Source organism: Scleropages formosus, chromosome 15 (genome assembly GCF_900964775.1).
Source record: "Scleropages formosus chromosome 15, fSclFor1.1, whole genome shotgun sequence".
Taxonomy (NCBI): domain Eukaryota; kingdom Metazoa; phylum Chordata; class Actinopteri; order Osteoglossiformes; family Osteoglossidae; genus Scleropages; species Scleropages formosus.
Genome location: NC_041820.1, coordinates 9119638 through 9142392, shown reverse-complemented (window position 1 = coordinate 9142392; position 22755 = coordinate 9119638). Strand labels below are relative to the sequence as shown.

At 41.2% G+C, this 22755-nt stretch overlaps 1 protein-coding gene across 7 annotated transcripts in view; it reads left to right on the top strand.

Annotated features, from left to right (window-relative positions):
- Positions 1–22755, top strand: part of supt3h (SPT3 homolog, SAGA and STAGA complex component) — an 86777-nt gene that overhangs the window by 47061 nt on the left and 16961 nt on the right. For all 7 annotated transcript variants that reach the window (XM_029258363.1, XM_029258362.1, XM_029258360.1 and 4 more), the window contains 3 exons: positions 14047–14133; positions 14721–14814; positions 20028–20161. In XM_029258363.1, coding sequence (XP_029114196.1) covers positions 14047–14133; positions 14721–14814; positions 20028–20161 — 315 coding nt within the window. The remainder of the gene's footprint in view (positions 1–14046; positions 14134–14720; positions 14815–20027; positions 20162–22755) is intronic.

Sequence of the window (22755 nt, the reverse complement as noted above, 5' to 3'; positions counted from 1 at the left end):
AGTAACACCAGTTCTGTTAAAACAAATGTTTTTGGGGAGCATTTAAGAACAAAATCCTTGTAAAATGTATTTGAATTTTTTTGTTTAACAATTTCAACAGTTTCCGAAACAATTTGTCGTTAAAGGATCACTTTAAATATTAAAACGAGCCAAATGCAGCCGATGGAAACGTGAGCGTCCAAAGTAGTTAGCACATCGGACCTCCTTAACCCTTCAAGTGTTTTCTCCTAGTTCAGGGAGAGTTATCTGCCAGGGGTCAAGTGGTAGACACTTGACACGTGTTGCTAGTTTAACCTTTGACCCCTGCAGTGAGACATTCGCCCTCCCTCTAAGGAAGGAAAATGGTCTCCTTCCATTTATCATTTTGACCTCTGACATGTGGAAGCGAGACCTCTTAAATCAAGTAGACTTTGTGAGCTGAAGGAAAGACATGTAAGATCACCTTTACTTAATGTTTTGCTCTTCATCTGTTTACATATTTTCTCGAACATGGTTGTTATTCTGGAAATGGGACTTGTGATAAAAAGAGCACTGTTTCGTTTCGTTTACTCTACAGCAGATGTTCTTAACCTTTTGTAGACCCCGTAAAGAATGTGCTGAAAGCTAAGGAGCCCTCCTTGAAAAATGTCCATAAATAATTTTTTATTTTTTTTTAGATACTCTGCTGTTTATTGCACAGAACACTGATAGAATTGTAATAGAAAGTAATGGTCCAGAAACATATATTTAACTTTTAGGTGGACAGTGTTATTTTTAAAGTAAGCCTGCGTTGCATGGAGCCCGGATTAAGATCCCCTGGCCGACGGACTTGCGACGCCTTGGACGGTGGGAGCTCCTGTTGGCTGCCGCCTGGGTAAAATGCTTCACGGCTCACCCTCGAGTCACGAGCAAAGTTTTACGTACGGTTCGAGATACACGCGGCAACATGACACAGACTAAATGTCAGCATTTCTCGTCGCCCTGCTCGTACTACTTATTTTGGGAGGGAAAGTACATTTGGGACAGCCACATCTTGTCGGACAACCTCGTAAAGGCCGCGAGCAAAACACATTGCTTTTTAGTGCCATTAAAAACAGGGTCTCGCTTTGTGCAGTTTATTTGCCGACAGAGCAGTTTTTCTGGGTGCACTACTTAGAGGAGAAGGACAATTAATCATTCCAGTAATTGTCAGTATTTATTGATGTGATATGCATACTCATGCTTGCAGGCAGGCAAAGGCGCACCGAATCCCGACTGGAACGACGGTGTTCTTAGATGAAGAGGACCCTGCCGGAGGTCCTTTTCCTTGAGCTCCATCTGTTTCCCAATATTGAAATCTTTCACAGCTGCTTCGCAGGCCAAAGGAACCCGCTGTACCGTATTGCACAAGGAAGTGGACTGCATACCCTTGTTCGCTTCATGTATTAATGTTAACTGTCATCTGGTCATACCGTATATTCTGACAGAAGTGGTCAGCTTCAGACAGATTTATAGCAGCGTTACTTCCGACACAGTTGCTGTGTGGGTAAGCACTGTTTATTATAAAAAGTGGGAGGAAAATCATTACGGGTTACATTTGCCAAACAATGAAGGCAGGACAGACCGATGCGATTTTTGCACTTTTCCCTGAATGATTTATAACTATTTAATTTATGTGTGAGTGAATAAGGGTTTGCGATTGCCCTGTGATGGAATTGCATTCCGTCCTGACTTTACCCTGTCTTACACAATCCAAAGGTTCCCATTTCAAATCCCACTCCTACTGTAGTGGCTTTGATCGGGGTACTTACCCTGAATTGATACAGTAAGAATACCCTGCTGTATAAATGAGTAAATCAGTGTAAGCTTACTTATCTACCACTGTAAGTCGCCACAGGCAATGTCGACTGCTAAACGCTGATGCCATTATTTTGAAGTAAATTAAGAAAAACCACAAGCTTATTTTTTTTTTTAGTTTACTGAAGGACAAAAGACATTCTTCAAGGCAAAGATCTTTAATATACAATTTTATGTTCAAGGAGACATCATCTATGCAAGACCGTAATGTATACAGTCTAAAGAAAGATTCATTTAATGTTTTTCAGAAATCCAGTCTGGACGAGGGGTCAAAGGATGGGCATGCATTCAAAGTGTACGAACCAGATGTACCTGGGTATTTAAAAACACATGCATTATAAACTGGGGATGATTGTTTTCCGAGTCCTTCCCCTCTCGATCTTCAGCTACGGATGTCCTCGTTGAACTTTTTTCTAAGATGTACTTCATTTATAGTTATTACGAGCACATGAACTTTTCCTACGATCCGTTTCTAATACATATTTAATCCCTGATCTAAGCAGCTCCGCAGCATTTCTGTCCAGTAAGTACTACACAGAGCTCCACAGCGATACCCTTAGATTAATTCCTTGTTTCCTCTCCCTTAAGTTTATTATTCTTAGCCGTGGCCAGGTGTAGCTGTGCCGAGCGGCCGTAATTGTGCGCACGCTGCTTAGGCCAAGACCGCAGCGCTAATAAACCGAATTACACGAGAAATTCTTCCCAGATGGCTCTCAACCTTATCTACGCGTCCCGCCGGCGTGAGTGCAACACGGGTCATAGCTGGCTTGAGGCAGAGCCGTTCAAACACAAATGCAATCTCTCTCTGTCTGTCTCTCTCTCTCACACACACACACACACCATGTGCAGAGTTTGGATGTTTGTGTTACTTTAACGACAGTTTCCATCCTCACTTTCCTTCTTCCAGTACAGTTGTGGAGTGTTTGGCTTGTCATGTTTTGATAACCGCTAAACTGAGGTACTGTTGCGGAAGCTCTGCACTGCAGGGTGGTGGTGGCTTGGAGCCTATCCTGGATGCATTTGGTCCACCCTGGATGGCATGCCAGTCCATCACAGGGCTGTCTTACGCACTCATTGACTTACTCACAGCGAGGGCAATTCGGAGTCGCCAGTTCTCCCGAAACACCTGTCTTGTGACTGTGTGAGGAAACCCACCTGAACATGGGGGGTGTGAAAACTCCACAGACTCCTACTGGATTTAAACCAGCGTCTGAACCCAGAGCCCAAGAGTTGCGAATCACCAGCGCGACCCGCTGCACCACTGTGCCACCCACTACACAGCATTTTCCCATAAAATATTTTAATACTATGATGGGTGCAGTTATTAATCCTTAAAGAGCTCTGTTTAATTCATGTTTAATGGCTGAGCTGAGCTGCCTTATTCTGCCAGCATATTCAAAATCCCAGTGGGGGGTAAAAATGTTTTTGGAAAAAGAAAAAAAGGTGAAATGAGTGAAGAAGCATAACGAGGAGTGGACACCATGGACACCAAGCGAAACGCCATGCAGAGTGCATTAGGTGGTGAACGAGGGCGGCCCTGCGGAGTAACGGCTGAGGCCGGTGCCGCGAGCGGCGGTGTTGTGTTTCAGATTTACCGCTGATGCTGTGCGACGCGCTCAGAGCTCCCGAGTTCATGCTTTTCTTCCCCCCCGACTCGGAGAGGAGTTGCCCAACTCGCAGTTTGAGTGCAGCTCCGTCCAGGCCGTGTTATTTTATCTCCAAGGGCCACTGGAGGATGTTTAAAGCCCGTCGTCGGTTTCCTGAGCAAGGCGGCCTTAACGCAGCCTCCCGCCGCGCTCCTCATTTGGCCGTGTTTGAACAAGCGCCGTTCTGTTTCTTCTCGGCCGGTTCGCGCACTCCCTTTCCCGTCTCGCCGCGGACGGGGCAGCTTACCGGGAGGTTCGGGGAAGAGCCCGCGGGGATTATCGAACGCACCGTTCCAGGGGTGGGGATGTAGCTGTTTGCAAAGTGCAGCAGGGCTTCAGGCACCAGCTGTTAGTGGCCCTACTAATTTTTTATTATTATTATTATTACTAATCTTTATTTAGGTAACAGCTTTGTCCAACGTGACTTAGTGTTAGATGGTCACTTTCACAATTATTTACACCTCAATGTTCTACAGCTGACATTCGAACCGTGACTTCGAAGTTGCAAGGCGATGGCCTTAATCGATATGCCGCCTGCTGCACAAGTAGTAAGATTAGTAGTTAGCAGTACTATTTGTTTTAATTTTTACATTTATTCATTTAGCTGACACTTTTCTCCAAAATGAAGTACAGTGTCAATCTATTTACAATTCTTTACCTGTTCATACAGCTGAGTGATTTCACTGGAGCAATTGAGGGTACTACAGCCAGAGGTGGGACTCAAACCTGCAACCTTTGGGTCCAAAGGTAGTTGCTCTAACCGCTACGCTACCATTTGTCCCCCCAGCTGTTTTTACACAGATTGTGTAGCGTATACTTGGACGGCACATGAAGAGTTACTGTTTTATTTTTGTCATCTACTTTCCAAGGTGTCCTAAATGAAATGCTTGCTGTGTAGTGGAGAAAGTACAAAGTTCTAGAATGTTAGTAAGGATGGACGGCTTCCCTGGCTACGACTGCATCATCATCAGTCTTGTCTCATCAGCAGTGACTCAGAAGTGTCCACACACAATGTCTTATGAGCCCAACAGAGTTGTTATTACTCTGTGGTGTTACATAGAGTAAAATACCGCCAGCAGTGGAGACAGTTTCACGAACCAACTCTGAGAAAGAAATTCCGTATTATTTTATTGAAATTCATTCTGCTCTGATTAGATTGCACAGAGAGCGTCCCAAGTGTTATCTGCACGTTGTCCCGTGTACCAGGTTTCGTACCTCTTACTCCATACCCGTGCAATTGAGCTTGTTGATAGACTGTTATTTATAATACAGATGTTTTATATTTATGACTATCGCCTTAGAAGAAGTTCTGATTGGCAATTAAGTTGAAATGCAACAATCATTTTTCTGAGTTCATTAGAAAGCAAGATATTTTTGAGGAATGCACACAACAAAAATTAATACATATTCGATACTGGCAGTGCCTTATAAATTAAGTGTTATTTCTCGACTTCTTTCTAATCCAGTGCACACTTATCACCTTATGGATTTCATCCAAGTTATTTATTTATTTGTGTCCATTTAGGCAGCTGCAGCTGGATATTTGGAGTAATAGAACAATCGGGCTTAAGTACCTTCCCTCAAGCGCCCGAAACCGTCGGAGAGCCTTTCGTCAGCCTGACAGTCTGGGCGATGATAATGGACGGCTGCGCAGAGAATTAGGGGGAGATATTAGTCTGAGACTTGTGCCAACAGTACTGTCTGTGTACAAGCGAGACGCACCGCGCCGCTACAGACAATGAAGGCTTTATACGTCCCTGACAGCTCACTGGCTGCAATTGCTGAATTTGGGAGAAAAAGGATTATTTAGTCCGTTACACAATTACCGAAATTGCGGGCCCGTGTCAGCGTTCGGTTACTGACTTTATCCCTCCTGACTGGCACTGCTTATTAATTTCCCCGATAATGGGCTGGATTACCATGCTTCCTCACATCAGTTCTTTACCTCCAGAACCATCGTGTCTTTAGTGTTGAGGCTGGAAGGAGGGGCGGGGGCCCTTCACTGGGATTCTTACACTGACACCTAGTGTTCAGTCGGGTCCCTCCTCCGGCGGTGTCGGAGTAAGCGCCGTGACGCACGTTCTGGCTGCAGGTGCATTGTGGGAGTTCAGTCCGTGACAGAAGGGCTGATCCCTGAGCTGGAACTGCAGAGGTCTGCGGGTCCTATATCGGTGTTTCAATGGGTCCTGTAGGTATTGCCCTCTTAGTCGGATGATTAACCGGGTTTTAAGAAGCGTGTGGATGGTTATGACCGGGTACTATGGTACTTAGGGAAGATGTGCGAAATGTTCACGATGTCACCCGTCTCGTATACTGGCATTTTCACAATCTCGCGTCTTGTGGATGAGCTGCGTGTTTCCTTTCTTTCTTCGCCGAGAAGTTTCTGTCCACCAGGAAGTAGTACTGGGCATAATAGAAATAATAAAAAATTTTTTGGGGAACTTTATTTACATTTAAATGTATTATTGTTTATTATATACTATATTATTTAACTTGTCATGAAGCTACTCCTGTAGTGCCCATCACCAAGTTACCTAACCCTCAATTAACACGGTATGTATTCCCTCATGTATAAACAGAAAAACTGTCAGTTAATTACTGTACAAACCTAACATTGTACATCAGCATGCAGAAAGGTTTCAGCTAAATAGACATTTTTCTTTTTCTAAATGCACATAAACACTGGTATCTACTTTACTCTTGGTTGATGTTCACGAGTCATGTTTGTGCTCACCTGTGCTTAAACTCCTGATAATTTCATCCAGGTAAGAATGATTAATACAAATCCCACACAGCTGGAGTAAAAATACTCCGCTGCCGATGTGTAAACCATGTGAATGTCCATATGTGTAAAAGGAGACATTGTACTCCATGCTCACTTGATTTCTGTTGCATCTCTCCGTGCTTCTCAGCACTATTATGCTTAATTGTTTTAAATGTAAACTGGCAGAAATGCTGTATTTTAAGAAAGCTCTATGTTAGTGTAGTTGGTGGTTCGCTTTGTAAAACAGTCTCGCTCTATTGTTCTTTTGCTGACATCTAATGCTTCATTTCGGTGCACAGGCCGCAGCCATTAAATGGTCACTGTGCAGTATATTAAAGTCACTAAGGTGTAGTTTGATTTATTATGCTTCTACAAATCAATAAAAATTGACCTTTTCAAGCAACCCAGGTTACACAGCGGACTGACGCTCCTGGAATACCGGCGTTGGTTGCGGATGTTAATTTGATTGACTGCCGGTATGGCCTGGTTGTAGATGTCTGCTCCACTTAGAAACCCAAACACGACGGAACAAAAAAAAAGTTACCTTGACATGTGTGAGTAAACCGCTGGGTTTACCTCACCGAGTTCATTCGGCTGCTCTCAAAATGCCAGGTGCACGAATGGCCCCTTTGCTGACGTTTGCAGTTTATTTTAAGGCAGTTTTCTTCCTTTTTTAATCAAACCCATGAGGGCTGTTTCTGCCGCGATTACAAGTTCCCATACAGCCATCTATAGTCGAACCACAGCTTAATTGGTAAACAAAGAGACCTCGCTGGTCGCCTGTCATTTGTAGTCGCGTCTCTTATACTTATTATACTTGTGACTTGACAGCGAATACAGATAAGGTTTAGAAGCAGCCTATTGTGTAAAGTTAAATTAATGGTTCCTCACCATTTTATTTGTCTGGCTTCTTTTATTTCCTCTTGGCAGTCTTTTAACATTTTGTTATATTAGGCCAGGTGCAGTCAAAACAAATGTGCTAATATAAATATGCTTAACCCTGCTTTCTTTCCCTCCATTCATTTATGAATGATGTCAGAATCGGGTAATTGTGTTTTTTTTTTTTTTTTGGTCTTTGGGGTCAAGGATGCAGAAGAAAGGAGTCTATGGCAGTGAAGACAGGTAGTGCAATGATGAGGGTCACGGCTTTGTGATCCTAAACTCCCAGGTTCAAGGTTGATTAAGGTTGAATACTATGGCCATATTGTCTTGCTGAATTTATAGGAAAATCGTTATAAGTAGATAACAGAACACTGTAATTTACCTTGGACAGAGGAGTTGGCCAAATAAAGAAAGGTAAGAACTGACATCATTATATCCCAAGGTGGTAAAATTGTATGTGTCCTTCCTTGTGGCCTTATTGGAAGTGTGTTTACCTTAGTACCTGAATATTTTTCTCTCTAAACCTTAAGATTTATGCCAGTGTAAAGGGGGGGAAGGGGGGCTTTTAAGAATAGCCTGTTTATGGTAAAATATGCCTGAAATACTGCTTTTTTAACTCATTAGTTGGTGTGGTGGTTAAAGCCACTGCCTGTAGACTTGAAGGATCCAGGTTTGAATCCCACCTCCTGCTGTAGGACGCTTAATAAAAGGGCAAAGGTACTCTGAACTGATACACTAAAAATTGACCAGCTGTATAAATACAAACCATTGAATATAGCTTAACATAGCATGTTATTCTGGAGAAAAGCATCAGTTAAAGAAATGTATGTAAATATGTTTGTAAAAAAATAATTGCAGCATCGTCATTATTAAATGAGCTCATGCACCTCGGTGGGTGGTTGTAACCCTGGCCTGTGGTGTTTTAGCTATGTTTAATTCGGATTCATTTTTTAATACGGAGGGAAAAAGTCGTACCCTTTACCGTTTTCTAGTTATAAGAGTCCATTCATCTTCTGAAGCTGTGGTTGGTCTGGTTGGCAGCGCTTGGAATCAGACCTGTCTTCAGCGCGAAGTCCCGGTCGCAGCTCGATGAGCGAAGAGCGTGAGCGGTAGGCGAGCGTTCGAACTGGAGCGCGCCGAGAAGTGGATGTATGGATGCAATTATGCTGTCACCTCGCAACCGACAGCCCTACTAAGATGTTTCAAAAGGTCGTCCTGAAGGTGATTTAATCTGACTGCGATGTTTTGAGAAGGAGCACCTAGATGATTTATTCAATTAGCCTTAATATAAAAGCTCAGTGCTTTCAGACAGATTCAGCCCTTTCCAAAGAACATATTACTCCCACTTCAGTGCTGTTCTTATGCCATGAGTAGAAGCTTTTTAATACCTCCCTATATTGCAAGGACCTTCCAGTGTTACCGTAGACCATAAGTCTTGAGCAGTTTTTTTTTTTTTTTTTATTATAAAGGATTTAAAATAATACCTTTGAGTCCAACATGGTTTTTCTCTCTTAAGATAAGTTATGTGAGCTATTGAACTTTGGAAGTACCTTGTTTAAAGAAGACATCTAATCTTCACGCAGGCATCGTACTTGAGGTTACGTACTGCTCTCTTTTCGGCCTGTGCAGTTACATGAATGGTTTTTACATTTTTAAGTCACAAAAGTGGTAAAGCAGCATGTAGTGCTGATGCTTCGCAGCCCCTGAGCTGTGAGTTTGGATGCGAGTTCGAATCTGGCACAGCGTGTGAGGAGTTTGCATGTTTCGCTTTACAGGTTAACGTTACCCGTGGAAATTTATTCGCAACGTTACGAATTACGGAACCACTTGTGCAGCTTTGTCTCTGTGTCCTGGTACAGAACATCTCCCTGCACGGGCCTTTCATTTCTCTTGTGTTTTATTGATGCCAGAACGAGCGGGAAGTGAATGTTTTGTTTGCGACCCTGCAGAGCTATCGTGGACTCGAAGTTTCGGAAAACATTGATAAGGCTCTTCGACAAACAGCATCATTAGAAGCTCAAACATGGAGCAAATATTTAGTCTTTGCGAGTGGTTTGGAGTTCCAGTTAGTATAACAATCATTGCGGTTTTTTTTTTTTTCTTCTTCTATTTTAACGTGTTAGCGTTGGGCCTTTTCTGTTTCAGCAGGCCTCTGATGGAACTGGGTGCTGCAAAGTCTCTTGTCTTTTGTGCTCCCTCTCGAATTTTTCCTTTAATTTTGAGATAGAATGAAAATGCATGCTTCTGACCAGATTATGGTTATACTGTTCATGTTTTGCATCCCATGGTGATAATTTGTTGCCTAATTAGTTGGTTTTGGGGATGTACATCACTGTTTGTTACTCAGAGTGGTAATGAAAGGTGGCCATCTATAATAATAATGATAACTTTTTTTGGTAAATTGTGTAACCGCTCGTTGAACCTGTAAATTTCTATGAGATGTATGTCGCTTTGGAGAAAAAGCATCTGCTGAATGAATACGTGTGAAATGCAGTAAATGTAAATTCATTCAACCTTTGACTTGTAGTGAAGACACTTGATTTTGCTGGCAGGACTAGAGCACATATTTTAGGAGCAACTTTATAATAAAAGATGACTCAACAAGAGTCACATTATTGTTTCATAATCAAGAAATTATTGCATGCATTTTCTGCGGTACCAGTTAACTAATCCAGCTGCCTGAGAAAAGAAAGGTGTGTGTCACTCGTTTTAATTTCAGAAATATCAGCATTTCTCTCATGTCTCGTAAATATGGACCCAATTGTTAAATAACCTTTATTTTCCCTCCTCCAAAAGTAAACTGTATCTGAGAAGAAATTGCAGCTGGAATATGTCCTGCCTTCCCAAGTACAGCAAAATGACGGGAATTAATTTGAAAAAGTTAAAGCGGCAAAAAAAGTAAAAAATGTATGTTCCACCATTCAGTTTATTTTTCCATTTCGCTTTGCTGCAGCCTGAATATTTCTTCTTTTCCACTTCAGTGTCGTGACATGATCCAGCTCATTAGACTCCCTGCTCCTAGAAAAATGTACACTTTAACAAAATACTTAATGAAAAAAAAGTGTTGTGCTAGGCTAGTAGGGTGGTAAACGTCAATCATCACCAGACACCTGTTATTCTACTCCTGTGCATCGATACTGGATCGAGTGGGTCGTGTTGAAAGTGACTTAAAAGGCGGAGACCCCCCCGCCCTGCGTTAACACTCGTGCCGAACTGTTTCCTTTTTCGGTATCTCACAGCGAAGCTGCTCGATATGACCGTCTGCGTATTTGCCGCGTAAACTTGTTTTCAATCGTAATTTTAGACTGTGACCCATTTCACACTGATGGTTCTTGGAAACATTTGGCCAGACACCCCACATTATCTGAAGTCAACACGGTACATGCGCAAATATCCAGATGCTTTCGGTTTCCAGTTTTTAAAACATTTCTGTAATATTTTTTTAGTAATCAACTTTTGAGAAGTGTTTATGTGTTTAGGAAGGGAAGGGAAAGTGTTGTGCATTTTGTGTTGTGTGACATATCAGTAGCCTGTGTGCTGCAAGTGCAAAGTACCCTTCTCTTTGTAGAAGCAAGTAAAATAAAGTTTTATAATTTTCGAATTTTTTTTTTGGGAGAGTAGGAGCGGTTTCTTGTTTTAAAATTAATTTTGAAGCTGCAGCTGTTTGCCTATGCAGTACACGGATACTGTGTTATAGGTAATAAACCCAGTGCCATTATGAGTCTGTGCTCTGCTTAGTGTTAAGCTGCTTAGTGATTCGCCCATTTATGCAGCCAGGTAATTTTTTGGAGCAGTTTAACTCGATTGGGTGCTGCAGCAGGAGGCCGGATTCGGTGGGAACGGAGAGCAGCTCTAACCGCTGCGTTACCTGCAGTCCCACGTGCGTACGTGTGTGCCTGTGTACGTGACTGTGTGAGCCTGCATGGATCGCTCTGTGTTTGTGCGTGACTGTGCATGCGTGCATGTGTCTGTATTTCTGTGTTTCTGTGCGTGTGTGTGTGTGTGTGTGTGTGTGTGTGTGTGAGAGAGAGAGAGAGATTCCGTGTGTCTTGAGTAGCAGCGGCGCCTTCCCGCTGTCTACGCTCATTGTTACAGTCTGTTGTTGGGCACCGAAACCATCAACTCCAACATCAAAATGAAAAACACACCACAGAATTTTTAAATATTCTGACGCTTGATAGCTGAAGCATTTCAGAAATTGTAAAACAGACCTTCGTCCAGAAGAAAACAGTCAGCAGACTCCGACTACTGGAAACGGCCCACGGTGATAACACGGTACCCTGCGAGGGTGTCCACGCCATGTGGGGCAAAAACAAACAGCAAAAAGTTTTACACACATTTACCCTCATTTCACCCAAGAATACCGGTGAGTCCAATTGAATGCAGAACACATACATGTTGTGTACGTTCGCAGTTGTCATCCTCATCGCTGTTATCCATGTTTCCAAGGACACTGGGTATGAGTTCTGAAAAGCACTCTGATGGGGAGAGACATTGTTTTAAGAGCTTTTGGGATTGATTCATCCAACCTGTAGAGTTCTGCTGCTCTGTTGTCATATAGGGAAAAAATGCCCCATGGAGCAATTTAATCTTTTTAATAATAAGAGTAGTTAATAGTACATTTTGTCCATTTTTACAGAGCAACCTGAACAAATAAACAGATCAGCTGAGGATGGTGGTGTTTTTTTTTTTTTTTTTATTATTTTTAAATTATTATTTAGAATATTTACAATGGTACATTTGTTCTCTAATCCTCATACAATTATTTACCCATTTTCACAGCTGTTTAATTTTTATTCAAACATTATAGAGTAAGTACAAGAGTACTGCAACAGCAGCTGGGATTTGAATTTGAGTCCTTCAAGTGGAAGGCAGTGTGTCTAACCGCTACACCACCTGGTGCCCCTGAAGTATATTTTTATATTTAAAATGAAATAATGAAGCATGTAGACTAAAAGATGGGATTTGCTGTAAATAATAACCTGTACGTTTGGAGCAACGGATGAATATGTGTGTTTTTTTTTTTTTTTTTTTTTTTTAGTAATGCTGCTGGCCGTGTTTCTGTGACTGTTACAGTGCTTGTTTATTCTTTATGAATATGGTGGAACAACAGTGTTTGCTGCTCAGCTGATGTGTTTGTCCTGTTTGTCTTTTTTCACAAGAGCTTCACAGTTCATACCACTGTTCCTCTGTTAAGCTCGTCAAGTTATTTGTTTATTTATTTTAATTTTCTTTTTTTTATAAGGCCTTGTAACACATCGAGCAGATGGTGTTTTGCAGCGCCATTTATATACTGTTTGTTTTAAACTATTTAGTGCGATAAAATTGTTGGGTTTGTTTGGACTTTCTTTGCTTCCCTTTATCCTACCCCTCCCTTGACTCTTGCTCCAACAGCTCTTTCTTTCTCACAGTGTTTTGCTCACTCTCTCTCTCTCTCTCGCACGCACACACACACACACACACACACACACACACACACACACACACACACTTCTTACTTACCACATCCCTGTCTTTTCCGTCATTCAGATTGAGTCATATTGTTAGCATCATAATCATACACCTTTTTTTAAAAAATTGAATACATGGCTCTGTTTTTATTACCTGCACGTAAAAGCACATTCTAATGTAATGTTTTGCAGGAAATGTAGAAGGGGAGAAAATATGCCTTTATGTCTTCACCTGTGTTAACTGTTACTTATTTAGCCACGTGCAGTAAATAGGGTTAAATAGGGATCCTATGGACAGCAAGCAGTAAGTCAGTGCTGTGGGTGTTTGGTAGCAAAGGACTCCCTTAATTCCCAGGCATTGATTTCATTTGCGGCTTAGCAAGAGGACAGGTATCATTTTGCTAGGAAGGTGACAGTGATGAATGAGGTGTTTCAGCTCTTAGGAAATAAAATAAAATTGCAGTGCTTAACTGAGAGGGAACTCTTCATTCGACTTCATTTTTCATTTTTTTTTCCCCCCTTTTTTTTCCTCCATGTCCTAACTGGGGGTCATAAAGATTGTTTCCATATGATTGCAACACCCGGTTTCCCTGACATTTCGTTCTGTAATGTAAAACCAAAACACGAATAAAGGCTTCTTTTTAATGAATGCAAACGGTTGCTTTCGAGATATATCAGCTTAGTATCCAGCGAGGATCCTCCGCACTCCAACAGAAAGCCTAATGTGAGAGTTCCTGCTATTCAGTTCCGTTGTAGCATTCGTATGTTTAGCCGTTGGATATTTTCAGATCAATTTTTTTTGTCTTTCTAGTCCATAACTACTTTATCTCAAACTGGCAGCAGGAATTGCATTCACACGATGGTGTTTAGCTGTGCGTTTGCTGCCACACTACATTATCAGAAGTGCTTAATGGTTTTCTATAACCTTGCATTAATCACAATGGAAACGTCTCCAGTCCAGAGCAGTGATTTATGGCCTGCATCTCATGCCAAGTAAACAGTAGCCAAGATGAAAACGAAGGCAATGTTACGTTTCCCTCCACCGTACTGTTAATAGTAACCATTGTTGTTTTAGTGAATGTATCCAGGACGCACTGTGCTGGCCTGTGAGCTGGGGCAGAATGAACGTTACTGAGGGACCCGGGCCAAGAAAGCAGCGAGAAATTTGATAGTATGAGATGAAAATTTCTGTGAAATGCCATAGTGGTTAAAGGACATGAACTGGTAGCCTAAAGGATGCCAGGTGCAGTCCCGTTACGAGACCTGCTGTAGTACCGTTGAGAGCGGCATTGCACTTAATCTTGACTGCTTTGAATTACCAGTAATAGAAATGGGTAAAATGGTAAGTCAGTTTGGGGAGAAATGTCAGCCAAGCACTAATAAAAAAAAAAAAAAACAACACATGCTCTCAAACTTTGCCTGACTGATCATTTAATAGCACAGTTAAGAGAGCGATTATTTAAATGGACTATTTTTCAATGGGTTGCAGCTCCAGCAGGCAGCAGAGGTGTCGCTTGTTCGAGGGGCTCGGGTCATTTCGGCAGAGGACATCCTCTTTCTAATGAGGAAAGACAAGGTAAGCATAATGCTGTTTGCTTTTCAATTATTTATTTGTGTATCTGTGTAGAGTGAAGCACATTTGGCACTTAAAATATTCACACTGCGAATAATTTCTTGTAAATTGTTTTGTTCCTTCACTGACACTTTATACCCAAAGTGACTCCAAATTTTACCAGTTGTGTAGCTATTTTACTATCCCTGTAGTATAGTTATAATATAGCTATAATAATATTAAAAAAAAAAAAAAGAAAAAACTCTAGTGTAGTGAACTATACTGGGCAGCTGGTAGTACAGTGGTTGCCATTGGATCTGAAGATATGCATCTCATCTCATCTACTGCTGTAGTGCCTCATCCTGGGGTTTAAACTTGACAGCCTTGATGTATGTCATTGTGAACCGTCTGCTGCCATTAATATATTGTTCACAGTGATAAAAAGTTGTACAAACGGGAAAATGCCGGTTTTGTTTTTGTCATTTTGGAAATGTAGCGTGCACTTTCAAGCACGTTTTTGTATTGCTACAGTCTTGAGAGTGCTTTCCATCTTCTCTGTCTGTCCACTGCAGGATGATAAACTTTTTTTTTTTTTTTTTTCATTTATTTAGAAAAAAGTAGGAAGGCTACTGAGGTACATGTCATTCAGAGACTACAAGTCAAAAATACTGAAAAGCATCGATGAAGACGACCTGCTTGATTCAGGTATGTGAGATTTGCCTGTCCGCTGAAATTTTATTTATTTATTTATTTATTTTTTTTATTTTTTTTTGTGGCCGCCTTGCAGCAGAGCTCAGACATGCAAGCTTTAGTACACCAGCTGTGTCCTCTTAACATTTTGTGGCATTTTTTTTTTTTTGTCTTTAGACATACACAACTGTTACTTGCAGTGTAATTTTCATCACGTTGTTTACATGGTACCATGTACTGAGCAAAAACATAACATAAATAAAATAAAAATAGAGCAGGCCCAGTGCAGCATTTTCAAAAATATAGCTACAGCATTAATTGAAAGGTTGTTGCAGATGTGGAACCGTTATCTTTTTCCAGTTCATCCGTGACCCGGTGCCATTATTTCATCTCCCTTTATTTGTGTTCACCAGCCTTCCTTGTAATCATCTGATGAAGAATCAGGGGAACGAAATGCTCATGAATTAAATTTCAGCATTTAATCTTTGTTTTAAATGATGACACATAATGACCTCAGACTCGGGCAGGGTAATTTTGTGCGCCACAGTAAATCAGCACGGGCCATTACCACCACGCGCACAGAAGCTCTAGGTCCACTTTCCTGTCTCGTGTAATGATCTGCCGCAATAAGTTGTTGATCACACAGGAATTAAGACAAGAAAGGAGAACGAGTTTTGAAAGAAAAAAAAAAGTAAAATTAGCTTTTCATCAGTCATGATGAACGTTGTTGGGATCTTTGCCTCTTGTCTCAGTGTAACATGAGCAATGGAATAACGCTAAATGCAGTATTTAGAGAACGGTCTGACAGTCTGTCGCTGCGGAGACTCTGTGTCTGTGCATATATTTTTTCTTTTTTCTAAAAACGGATTGTACATGGGCAGCTCTACTGTAAATAAAAAAAAACAGTTGACTCCGTCTGAATTAGCTGTAGGATCAGACACGTAACAGAATAAACATGTTGATTAGCAGGTCTATTATTAAAATGTGTACATTAAGGAACAAAGACGAGTTTAGAAGCTGTTTTGTAGCCGATTTACATTTTGCAGCCCTTTAATATGTTTGAAACCGTCCCTGTAATTGTTCACATAGCTCAGTAATATTTTTCCATGTTATTTTTTGCTGCTTTGATTCAAAATCCCCTTCGAGGGAAATGCAACTTTTTGTCACGTTGGATTGTCATAATACCACAACAGTCGCAATAAATTCTAATCCTTTGCATGCTACTAAAATATTGTCCAATTATAAAGTTGTTTTGTTTGCAGAGATTTTGTAACGGCACGTGAATGGAGCAGGCCGAAGTTGTAGTAGTGCTTTGCGCTAGGATATGCTGTAAGTTTGCGCCATTAAATTTTTAACTAGGATTGTGGGGAGGGGGACAATTTAGGAGTTGTCTTTAGGTTCAGTTAATGTGTAATGGGACTGAGATGAATTGTCTTAACCCCTGTGAGTGTGAAAGCTGCTCTGGGTTCTTCAACTCTGAGCAGCCTGTGGGAGTCGGTTCTTCAGCCGGCTGTTCTATCAGCCTTTAATTGTGGCGTCTTGCGGTCGGAGATGCCCCAGAGGTGCATTAGACACTGGCTTGAACCCAGGCGTCTGACCACAGCGGCTACACAAAGTCACTGGGACCACTCAGCCTGTGGTTTGTGTGGGGCCGAGGGGGTGGGGATGCACTGCAAGCATCACAAGAGTTCTGGGGCGTGTTGTGGTCTTTCCATTTCCATGTATTTATATTCATGGTGACCCTCTAATAAAAAAAAAAAAAAAAAAAAAGTTGAACTCCTCACAGCATTGGCAAAGGAGCAGTGGTTTCTTACGTGATGACTCTGAATGTTCACAATGGTTGTGAAATTCAAACATCTTAATTCAGCTGCTTAAAATATCTACCGTGCTGCCAATACTGATTAAAAAAATCCCCACGTAAGTCTAAAGCTCTCATTATTTCATTTTCAAAGGTGCAAGCACCCATGATATAGTTAAAGGTTTACCTGCCAGTTTAGTTGTGATAAGGCTCACTTAAATGATGACAAGACCCTGACTTTTTGTACCGATTAAGTACGTTTAACAGTGTTTCATAGATTGCAGGACTTTTATATTTTTTGCCCTTAGCTATATATGTAGACATCACATGCTCTTTTTTCTTTTTTTTTTACAGCTTCAGTATGTATTAGCTAACTTCTTGATGTATCTGGATCTGATTAGTCTGTTTTACAGCCTGAAGAAGGACACTTTATTATGTTGTTTCCCCCTCTATCTCGACACAACAGCGAACATGAGATTTCTAAGAAAACGAGTAGATCACAAGTACTCACATCCCTGTTTTTCCACCCTAAATGACACCATTCTTGCAGCTGAGCAGTGTATTTTGTTTGATTTTTAAAACAAAATAGGCGTAACAGAGAGTGTGTTTTTCTGAATAATCTAAATACACTTAAAGAGCTTCTTGATGATATTTATTGGCAATACTATGAAATTAAGAGTGCTGCTGTTTGCCAGTGATTTTGTAGCCCTTATAACTGCTAATTATTATACTTACCCTGATGGAGTTCAGCTATTCAAAGTAAAGTGGTTTTACTGAATTTCATTGCCACTGTCCAGTCATGTAATTTCATCCCAGCCCAGGGTTCGATGCTACATGCTTCTGATCATTTCACTTGTTCTTCTAAGAAATGGGGGCACTGCAAGTCCAGTAAATTGAAGAAGGCATATCTTCCCCACAGCCCTAAAAATGAGAAAGCGTTACCCCTTCGCTTAGGCACCAGTGTTGCATTTCAGCCCACGTTACTGTGTTTCCATGGAATGCTTTTTTTGCGTCACAATTTACTTGCTCCTTCTGTTTATGTAATCAAAATTAAAGAAGTTCGTCTTTACTGCACATTAGCATTGTTTATTATTGCAGTAAGCCAAGATTTTCCGACCGTTCTTATCCGCATAAACAACCGAGTGCAGTGAACGGCACGTTTAGGATGCGTTTAAGAAAAAAAAAGTATAACACAAATTAGGTGTATGAAAATATTTGCATTTTTTGAAATCTGTTTGAAAGTAGGCTAGCACTGAGTGGCTTTTTATACTGTTGTTCAGTTAATTGCCTTATTTACAGAGAGAATCCCTAGGTACAGTTCTCCTCCAGGATAAGTCATGGCAGAAGTACTGTTACTACGGTGCCATGCATTCTGTGCTCTTGATTCTTCATTTACATTTTCAGTTTCTATGAGTTACTGCTTCCTACAAGTGATTTACTGTATGCAAAGGCATTTTGAACACTGAAGATTTTTTGTTTTTTTTTTTTTATTTTCTTTTTGTAACCACTTGAAAGAAAATTATCTTGAAATACATACAGTATGGGGGTGCGGTGGCGCAGCGGGCTTGACTGGGTCCTGCTCTGTGGTGGGTCTGGGGTTCGAGTCCTGCTTGGGGTAACTTGTGACGGACTGACGTCTCGTCCTGGGTGTGTCCCCTCCCCCTCCAGCCTTGCGCCCTGTGTTGCTGAGTTAGGCTCCGGTTCACTGCGACCCCGCTCGGGACATGTGGTTTCACCGTGTGTGTGTGTGTGTGTGTGTGTGTGTGTGTGTGTGTGTGTGAGAGAGATGATGTAAAAATAATGTAGTTCTAAAAACCCATTTGGACATTGGTTTGAATCTTTGTCTGTGTCAAGTTTACATGTTTTCCCCATTTTTGCGTGGGTTGCCTCTTGCAGTTCAAGGACATTTTCAGGTGAATTGATGATTTTAACTTGCATTCTGTGTGTATGTGTGAGAATGAGTATGTGTGTAATGAATTGGTGCCCCACCCAGAGTGTACCCTGCCACATGACCTATTTCGTTAAATCTGTTGTGTTAGCTACGCAGGGTTTTAGTTACGATGAAATCCAGTAAGCTGATGACTTTTTTAATGTTTGTTGACAACTTGCTGCTACGCTTTTTTAACTGGTTGCTCCAACATCTTCCAGAAGTCTGCAAATATTTCTCAGAGCTGTGATTTATTGCTGTCCCTATGACTAACGGAGATAAGCAGCTTTAAATGTGTACCACACAATTTTTTTTTTTTTTTTTGTCACCAGCTCGTCATACGACCTTCAGCCTTGAAATAGCTGTAATCCTAAATAGAAGGGAAACGTCTGTTCTATGTTTCACGTTATCAGCCTGATAGAGACACCCGTTTGTCTCAGCACCTTATTTGCTTGCCCATCAAAACAGAGAGCCTGACTCTGCTGATGTCGACAGATTCTGAGTTTAAAATGAATTGCCCAAACTGTGTGACTTTATTCAAAATATGTTTTTAAAAAAAGCCTTATTTTTATGTGAAACATTTGTGAAGCTTTAATTTTTTAATTTTACTTGAGTATGTGGAAAGAGATACATCACACAGCTCAGGATACCAAGGCATTGTAATAGTTCATTTCTCAGTTCTCCCTATTTTGCATTAACCCAAATATAGAGTATCAGTGAAAAGTATGAGTGCACTTGCTGGAAACTAGGTATTAATTTAATAAGTTTAATGAGAAAATGAGGTGTCAAGTTCCCAGAGATGTCTGACACTTGTGTACTGCTTTGCTTTCTCGCTTCTGTCTAGTTTGTCCCATAAAAGTGTTGCTCAGGTGAACTCGCGTTGCACTGGTATTGCCTGTTTTTGACTGTGTAATAAATTTCTCCCACAGTTATTTTTGCTGTTGTTGGTTGCTCCTTCACTCTGCTGTTGATTGGTTTACGCAAAGTTGAATTTTTCCGAACTTTGTTTAGTGATCTGGTCGCATCACCAAGCTAAAATCGCTATGTCATGGATGCGGGTGGCTGTCGTTGAGTGTCTTCTTTGAAAACGAGTTGCTTCCTGTCAGCGTTTACTGTACATCAGTGTAAATTCAGCATTACTGCCCATGCTTTCATTCGCTAGTGGACTGTAGCCTGAGGTATGATGTGGAGAACACATCTGGGGAGATCCCATTAGACATGGAGAAGATGATGCTGACAGCGCATGAACATGGAAAGCCTAAAAAGGTCTGTGTCTGTATGTATAAATAAAGCCTGGTGGCCAGGGGGCTCAGTGAGTGTAAGATTGTGTATTTAAGTAAGGAAAAAATAGTGAATTGAATTGTGCGGAGGTGTCTTGCAAGCCGCCCCATCAAGACCAGGTGTAAACATCCACAGCTGGGCTGCACATGTGAACGGACAAAAGTCAGCAAATGTTTCTGCTTCTTCTTTTTCTTTTCTTCCTCTGTCTGCACCCACATATAGACAAATACAGCAGCAATGTTAACAAAAGACAGAAGCTGGCTCAAGACTTCCTGGGCTCCATAGACCAGACCGGGGAGTTCTTGGCTCTCTTGGAAGAGGAGGATATAGACGAAGTCAAGCAGGAGAGGCTGGAGGTATGTGGAAGCGGGTGACCACCAAGCACCTAGACTAACAAAATGGACAGAACGTTTGAGAGGGAACTTTTTTGTGGTTTTGTGATTCATAGCCCTCCACCCAGCACCCATTTGAGGTTTAAGAAGCATTTGTCTTTAATCAGGTATTAAATTGTTAGTCTTGTGGTGAGTATGAACAAAATACAATGTCAAGATGAAGAAGAGTGAATGAAACGTGTTTTGAGACAGAAGAACCAGGTGAGGTTTCCAGTGCCATGTGATCCATACTTCCTACACCCCAAAATTGCTCTTAACAACTACTGGGTGGGCCAAGTGCCATTAAGTCAAAGTCAACTATTTGGTGGCCACTCGCATGGTTTTCAAGGTAAGGAAGGATACAAAAATGGTTTACCATAGCTTTCTCTCACGCATTCCTTGTGGATTGTGGGAGAAAGCTCTTGAGAACATGGGGAGAACATGCAAACTCTGCACAGACAGAACTAGATTAGAACCGTCATCTCAAGAGCACAGCCCAAGAGTAGTGAGACAGCATCTGTACCCCTGAGTTCTATCAGTTAACTCAAGTCCACAGTGGATTTCCTAACAGGAGTGTTTTCATTGCTGTGAATAGAGCTGGGAAAACAAGTGACTCTTCCTAAATATGCTCAGGTATTCTATAGCTGCTCGCTCTACTGCAATGTTCCATAGTCATTATGGTAAATGTCAAAAATAGTCAAAGCTGTACATTGTCAAGTGCCAACCCCAATGAAGCTCTTAACTACTTTCCTGACAATAATGCAAATCACAGTCAATTTAAATCACACCAAAAGACCTTAGTGTAAATATTTACTTGACAAACAAGAGCATTTCCCTCTATTTTTAGCTAAAACTGGAAAATGGAGCTCAACAAAACCCTTCTGTCCTGAGACTGTCTCTTATAAGCTGTCAACCTTCCAGTCAGAAGATGTAATTACTGTTTTCGTATGAAATCTTGGACAGGTCAGGGGAAAAAAAGTAATTTGGGACATTGCCACGAGACATTATACCGTCTCGTTTATATTAAAACAAAGCGTGATTCGCTGTGGACGCGGCCAAGAAATGCCTTGGTTTCCCTCTGATTTGTGCCTTGAGTCTTTTAATGGGTATGGTTTAGCTATCAGTGCAGTCCTTAGGAGGTCTCCCATTTTGCTCTGCCCTCATATGGGAAAGGACTTTATTTCAATATATATTTTTTACAATATATGTAAATATTAGAATATGTCCCAAAATAGTACTGTAGTGTATTTTAATTATTTGGTAGAAAATCTAAATTCATTCCTTGCTGAATAAATCTCACATGTTATATTCATCTCATTGGTGAATAGCAGGGATTCTTTTTTTAGGACAGAAGAGTTTCTTCTTACTGTCCATTTTAACAGTTGCTGTTTTTTTTTTTTTTTTTACCCTTTTTTTGACTACAGTGATTTTAGAATGCAACTGGTAGAATTATGAATTGCAGATAAGGGTTAGAATTTTAAATAGGATATTCATTCTTTTATTTCAAAGATCACATCTGAAATAATATAGAATTAATTGGAAGCTCAGTGCACCATAGTGAGATTATTTGTGTTTAAATTAGTACAATACACGGCGTTAATAATAGTTAATTAGAAGCTGAGTTAATTTACCATGCATACGTTCACCGGCCATTTTATTAGGTACACCTTGCTAAAACCGGATTGGACCCCCTTTCACCTTCAGAACTGCCTTAATTCTTTGTGGCATAGATTCAACAAGGTGCTAGAAACATTCCTCAGAGATTTTGGTCCATATTGACATGATAGCATGACGCAGTTGCTGCAGATTTGTCGGTTGCACATCCATGATGCGACTCTCCCGTTCCACCACATCCCAGAAGTACTCTATTGGATTGAGATCTGGTGACTGTGAAGGCCATTTGAGTATAGTGAACTCATTGTCATGTTCAAGAAACCAGTTTGAGATGATTTGAGCTTTGTGACATGGCATGTTATCCTGCTGGAAGTAGCCATCAGAAGATGGGTACACAGTGGTCATAAAGGGATGGACATGGTTAGCAGCAATCCTCAAGTAGACTGTGGCGTTTAAACAAGGCTCGGTTGGTACTAAGTGACCCAAAGCATGCCAAGAAAATATGCCCCACATCATTACACCACCACCAGCAGCATGAACTGTTGATACAAGGCAGGATGAATCCATGCTTTCATGTTGTTTACGCCAAATTCTGACCCTACCATCTGAATGTCGCAGCAGAAATCAAGACTCATGAGACCAGGCAACGTTTTTTCCAATCTTCTATTGTCCAATTTTGGTGAGCCTGTGCGAATTGTAGCCTCAGTTTCCTGTTCTTAGCTGACAGGAGTGGCACTCGGTGTGGTCTTCTGCTGCTGCAGCCCATCTGCTTCAAGGTTTGACGTGTTGTGCATTCAGAGATGCTCTTCTGCATACCCCGGTTGTAACGAGTGGTTATTTGAGTTACTGTTGCCTTTCTGTCAGCTCGAACAAGTCTGGCCATTCTCCTCTGACCTCTGGCATCAACAAGGCATTTTCGACCACAGAACTGCCACTCAGTGGATATTTTCTCTTTTTCAGACCAT